This window comes from Ovis canadensis, chromosome 22, assembly GCF_042477335.2.
Source record: "Ovis canadensis isolate MfBH-ARS-UI-01 breed Bighorn chromosome 22, ARS-UI_OviCan_v2, whole genome shotgun sequence".
NCBI lineage: Eukaryota > Metazoa > Chordata > Mammalia > Artiodactyla > Bovidae > Ovis > Ovis canadensis.
In genome coordinates this window covers 62,730,285-62,736,284 of record NC_091266.1, presented here as the reverse complement: position 1 = coordinate 62,736,284, position 6,000 = coordinate 62,730,285, and the positions used below count along the sequence as shown (strand labels likewise).

Here is a 6,000-nt window from a genome sequence, read left to right as displayed (position 1 = left end):
CGCGGAGCCCGCCCCGCCCCGCGGAGCCCGCCCCGCCCTGCGCAGCCCTAACCCTGCCCCAGCCTCGCCCCTCCATTCCCATTGGTCTGTGTCTGAGCCGGGAGGCCGCCCCCGCCCCGCGCAGCCCTAACCCTCTCGTTTGCCCGCCCCTCCACTCCCATTGGTCTGTCTCTACGCCACTGCGCCCAATCGCTGCGCTTAGCGCCAAATTTGAATCGATGTTATCATTTGAATCGAGAGGGCGCCGCGGCGGCTTTTCGCGCCCGAGCCGCTACCGCCGGGCGCCTCCGGGACGTGGCTGGGCTGGGCCATCCGGCCGCCTGCGAGGACGAGGGGCGAGGGCGGGGGGTGGAGCGGGGACCGCAGCCGCGGCGGAGGTGGGCTCGAGTCTGCGGGCTGAGGCCCGGTCGGTCCCTGCGGCGCGGGCCGGGAGGCGGACGCAGGTGGACTGGTCCCCTGCTCCTCCCGGGGCCGACGCGAGGTGCGCGCCGCGGGGTGGTGGATCGATCCCCTGGCGTCGGCGCTGGAGACTCGTCCCGGGTGAGCCGCGGCCAGGGCCCTTCGGGGTGCGGGGGCAGCTGGCGGGGCCCCGGGGAGGGCCGCGTGGACCACTCGGGACTCTGCGGGCACAGGCGCCCTGGGCTGGGCCCTGCTCGTTCTCAGCGCTCGCGTGGAGTCTCGGCGGGAACCTCCCCGGGAGCCGCGACCCTGGTGGGCGCCGTCCTGGCCGCAGGTCTGTGAGGGGGGCACCGAGTTGTGGGGGGACAGCCCGGGACCAGCCTGGAGCTTCCACAGCGGTCAGTATAAAGTGTGGGTCGGGGCGGCCGGGGCATTGGTGAAGCGACCCCCTTGGTCACTTACAAGTGCCTTCTTAGCGCTTTGCTTTAGGGTAACCTCCGGCTCCCCACGTGTTTTATTTTTGTTATTTCCTTCAGTGACCTGTAAGTCCGCTTCAGCAAACGTTTTGATGTCTGACCTTCCCGTCGGGGATTATACTCAAATTCTTGTTTAGAAAATGGGTCCTACAAGACGCCTGGTTACCATCAAAAGGAGCGGGGTGGATGGTCCTCACTTTCCGCTGAGCCTCCGCACCTGCGTGTTTGGAAGGTGAGCCCTGCCCTTGCGCGGACAATTGACATAATTTGGCTTTAAAACCCCCTCAGTGTTACTAACCACAGGTTGACAGATGGGACGCTCAGCTCCAGGAGTAGAGGAGCCCTTGGGTTTGCTCAGGATTGCCTATGTACTGTCAATGTGACTGGCTGACTCATGTGAAATAGAATTTTGAGGATGATGTTTATATAATTGTGTGTGTGTTTAATCAAAGATTTAAAAATTGGTTTGATAAAAATCTATAATTGGAGAAAAATGTAAAGGATTCTCAAATCCTGCTTGACTTCAGGCAGGCTTTCGAAGGCCGCTGTGCTCATCTGAAAACTCTCTGAACTGAGCATTCCTTGGCTGCTGGGGGTTACTATTGAACAAATAAGGAAGGGATCTGTGTTGGCTTGTTGGTCTTTCTGGGAAAAAAGTGGGAATGGGAAGAAGAGTCTTTCCGATTGTGTTTTGAGAACTTTTCTTTGGGTGCCTTCCTGTGTTGTTGGTGGCAGTAACTGTGGTCCGTGTATAAACAGGACCTGTTAATCATACCCAGCTCTCGTCTTCTAAAAGTGATGGGTAAGTTACCCTCCCTGTAGAACCCTGTGTGGCGGAACCCTGACCCCCTTCCACCCACACTCCATCCTCCTACCAGTCATCCTGCACCCACGTTCCACCACAGGGCAAACTCTGGCTCACCTTGGTGCTGTTAGCCAGTTGGCGCTTCTGTCTCTGGGGTTTGCTCTCTACCCTCCTACATGAGCGATTCATGTACCCTGAGAAGAAGACTTCACTGAACACTGCTCTTTTTCTTCCTAACCCGCACGTGGTAATGAGGCTGCAGTTTGTCCGTTTCACTCCTAAGGTCCCAAGAGCAGAAACTGTCTTGTTAATAATTATGTAGCTGGTGTCTGGTATGGGGTCTGGTGTATCAGAGGTGGTTACTGTCTGGCACGCCAACAATTGTCCTGTTGAAACATCAGCTGGAGAATCGGGTTTGGAGTCAGTATGTAGCAGTGGTTGTCAGCTGAGAGCCATATGACCCCCAGGAGATACCTGGCAAAGTCTGGAGACATTTTTTCATGTCACGATGTGGGAGCCCCACATCACCGACGTCAGGGAGCAGAGGTCAGTTTTGCTGCCAGTCCTACCATGTACAGGACGGCTACCCCTACAAAGAGCTGTCTGGCTGGGATGTCAGGGGCCGAGGTGGAGAACCACTGCTCTGTAGTGATTCTCGCTGGCAGTCTCCTGCCTAACATTCTCATTTCTAATGAGATAATCTTTCTCTCATTCCTCAAAATCAAAATCTTTTCATTGACTTAGAGTAGCTGTTCACTTTCCATAACTTCTACTCTCTTCAGAAGGAAAAGACAAAAAAAAAAATTTCAGTATCAAATGGCAGGCATTCTTTCATTACTGTAGTGATTAAGTGTCTTTTTATGCAAGATTATTTAATCTAGAAACCCATTTGTAGTGTTTGATTGTGTGACACGGGGAGGAAGGGCTACACTAAGGCTCCAGAGGTTCCTGTTGAGAACAGAGGAGTCACGGTCTGTTCAAACATGTTAAACCTAGGATGGTACCAGGGGCACCAGAGGCCCAGGGAGCCTTGCTAAGGCATCTTCGACCAGCTTCTCAGTGGTCTGGGGATTTCTCTCCTGCGGTGCTTGCTGCTGATGTCAGCTTCCTGTGAAAAGACAGGTTGCATCTAGATAACTGGTTTTTGTTGCTTGTGTTTAGTGTCTGGAGTGAGAGGAGACTTGTGACTTTGTCAGTTAATAGTGCAGTTTTAAAACAATCAAAAGGTCACAAGTTGTGAGCATTTACTGCATGCCCAGCAAGTGACAGACCTGGGTAACTCATTTAATTGTGTGCACAGCACCATGATGTCGGTGCCAATGGAGTCCGCTTGGTATATGAAGAAACTGAGGCACAGAGAGGTCCTAACATGAAATACAGCACTTTTGGAGATGATTAAACCTTTAAACATACATAGCATTACCAACAAACATGTGTAAATCTTTTTATTAAAAAAAAAAGCAGAGTCCAAAAAATAATTATTCTCCAAACTGATGTGAAGTACTCCTTTATCTGGGTCTCATAATTATAAGCATAAATAGTTTAGCAAAAGGAAATTTAGTTTTGTATTCTAATATTTTCCATTATAATTTTTTAAGTACTCTAAGTTTTAATGGTTTAAAGTAGCTGCTTCTACAATACTTGTAAAAATTGCCAGCAAAATGCAAAGATCCTTTACATTGCCCAGTTTGTTTTTCGTTTATGTCATTGCATTAACAGATCAAATGCTGTTTTATTTTGAGTCAGTAATGTAAATTTTTTTTAATCACAACAACCTAAAAAATCTTTATTCTTTTAAATTAAGGGGTGTCGAGTGTGACATTCGTATTCAGCTTCCTGTAGTGTCCAAACAACACTGCAAAATTGAAATCAGTGAGCAAGAGGTGAGTGGGTTTTGGGAAGTCTATTTTTAAAAACTTTTCACTTTGTATCCATTTACTAGTGACATGTTTTCCTGTGTTTTCTATTTATAGGCAGTATTGTTTAATTTGAGTTCCACAAATCCAACACAAATAAATGGATCAACTTTTGATAAACCTGTACAGCTAGAACATGGCGATGTGATAACTATTGTTGATCGGTCTTTCAGGTAGGTAAGATCTAACTGGGCTAAAGACTTTCTGAGTCACCAAAAACCAGCCTCACAGTTCACCAGGGATCCTTCTTTAATGCGGGTAAACATCAACATGTTTGAGGTTGTCATTCCCAACACTAAGTCTTCATCTAAATAAATTCATGAGCATCTAAAAGGAATGACAAATGGAGTTTATTGTGCCCAGCTCAAGGATTTGAGAGCAGATATCTGTGCCAAGGACAGCAACCAGGTCCTAAAGGAGAATCGTGTTGCTGCAAACGTTATGAAACTGCATTCATTTTACCTCTCTATGTTAAAATCAAGTACAGTCATAGAGAAAGAGACGAAACAAGATGCATGACTCAACTTACTGGGACGGACCAGCCTTGTGATTTCACCTGTCAGGGACTGAACTGTGCTCTCCTAAATTCACAAGTTCAAATCCTAACCCCCAGCTCCCCGGGCATGGGACCATTTTCAGACAGGCCTTGAAAAAGAGGATTAAGTTAAATTGAGGCTGTTAGAGTGAGTCCTAATCCACTCCCACCCGTGTCCTTATAAGAAGAGACTAGGACTCAGAGAAGCCGGGGGAGCAGGTACTCAGGGGACAACCCCAAGGAAGCAGCCGGAGCCTAGGAGAGAGGTCCCAGGAGGGCACGCTGCCCACACCTTGATTTCGGACTCCCGGCCTTTGGAACTGTGAGGAAAGACATTTCTCTTGTTTAAGGGTGTGACGTTTGGTTAGAGAACTAATATACCACCCAAGCCATCAGCAACATTTCCGGAAGTTTTTCCTCATGCGTCTTCTCATCACTATCTCCACTCACCACGTAAACCACGAGAGCGTGGCTTTTCTGATTGCCTAAGAGGCTTCGGAGTTCTCCTGCCTAAGCTTGCATCTCTCACCACTATGGTTTTGTCTGCCTTTATTAAACTGCCTACGCTTGTGACTGAGTTCTGTGCTTACGGTTGTGAGATTCACAGCATGGACAGGATGGGAGGACCCATCCCAGTTGATTCCTTCTCACTGCTTAAGGATTTCTTTGAATTAACCACAGTTTTACACACAGATATACACTATTCATTCTGGATGGACATTTGATCAGTTTTGTTTTTGAAATGAGTCAGAGCTTGCTTTTTATGATCAGATGTGGTTAACTGTACTAACCTGTCCTGTGTGTTTGAAAAGAACGTGTGTTCCACAGCTGCTGGGCAGAGTGTTCTATCTGTATAGGTCCATAAGATTCAAATTCCCAACTAGAATCCTGGTAACACTTTCTGCTGATTCTTAGTTACTTGGACAGGTAAGTTGTAATCATGCATTTAGGATTTTTTTCTTTTTTGTTTTTAGCTCTGTAAGTTTTTGCTTCCTCTATTTTGAGGCCATACTGTGGGTTTAAATTAAGAATTATCTCCTCTGGGAGGATGAAGCTCCATCATGTATCGTTCTGAAATGTCCTGTACCTTTAGTAATGCTTTCGATGAGAGATTTCATACTATAGTTCTTTCTGCCTCTTTTTTTAAAAAATCACATTGTTTTCAGCTTTCATAATCCTTAAGGTTTAGATGGTCTCTAGGAACTGGCTGCTAGATGGACTTTTGTCTATAACTGGTTGATCTTGACAGATTGACCCTTTCATCATTGTAAAATGTGCAATGTCTCTAAATAATTTTTATCTTAAAGTTAATTTTGTCTGGTGTTGGTACAACCTCTGTACCTGTCTTCCGGTTGCTGTTTGCCTGGTGTATCTTTCTCCATCATTATACTTACATCCTATGTATGTCTTTTTAAGAAAATATATACTTTAAAAGTGTTTCTACTGAATATTCAATGATTATAAGTACTGTAAGTTGGACATTTAGCCAAAGCACACTTACAGGTTAAACACAGTCATAAAGATGTCTTAAATAGAAACTCATCATGCAGGCAAATTGAGTTCTTTGATGCCCTCTTTTGGAAAGTAGAGGGTGAAAGGAAAAAGGTCTCTCATCCCATATGAAAGAGAGTGAAGTCTAGAAGAATTTACATGCTGTTAGTGATTTTCTGTGACCAAATCACTAAGGTTGCCAGACTTAGTAAAACAAAACAAAGCAAAAAAGCCCAGGTTGTTCAGTTAAGCTTGAATTTAAGATAAATGAAAAATATATATATATATATTTGCAGTACTATTTGTGTCTTTGATTCTCAACTGTATCTGTTGTAGGAAGCAATATATTAATAGTTTGGATCCTTTTTGTCATCCATT

At 46.1% G+C, this 6,000-nt stretch overlaps 1 protein-coding gene across 2 annotated transcripts in view; it reads left to right on the top strand.

Moving 5' to 3' along the window:
* The first annotated feature begins 243 nt into the window (after positions 1-243).
* MKI67 (marker of proliferation Ki-67) overlaps positions 244-6,000 on the top strand; it is a 29,464-nt gene continuing 23,707 nt past the window's right edge. The window contains exons 1-4 of one of the 2 annotated variants that reach the window (XM_069566874.1): positions 244-540; positions 936-1,107; positions 3,485-3,563; positions 3,654-3,769. In XM_069566874.1, the coding sequence (XP_069422975.1) occupies positions 1,016-1,107; positions 3,485-3,563; positions 3,654-3,769 (287 nt within the window). In that variant the 5' untranslated portion in view covers positions 244-540; positions 936-1,015. The remainder of the gene's footprint in view (positions 541-935; positions 1,108-3,484; positions 3,564-3,653; positions 3,770-6,000) is intronic. The other variant, XM_069566875.1, reaches the window with a different exon arrangement.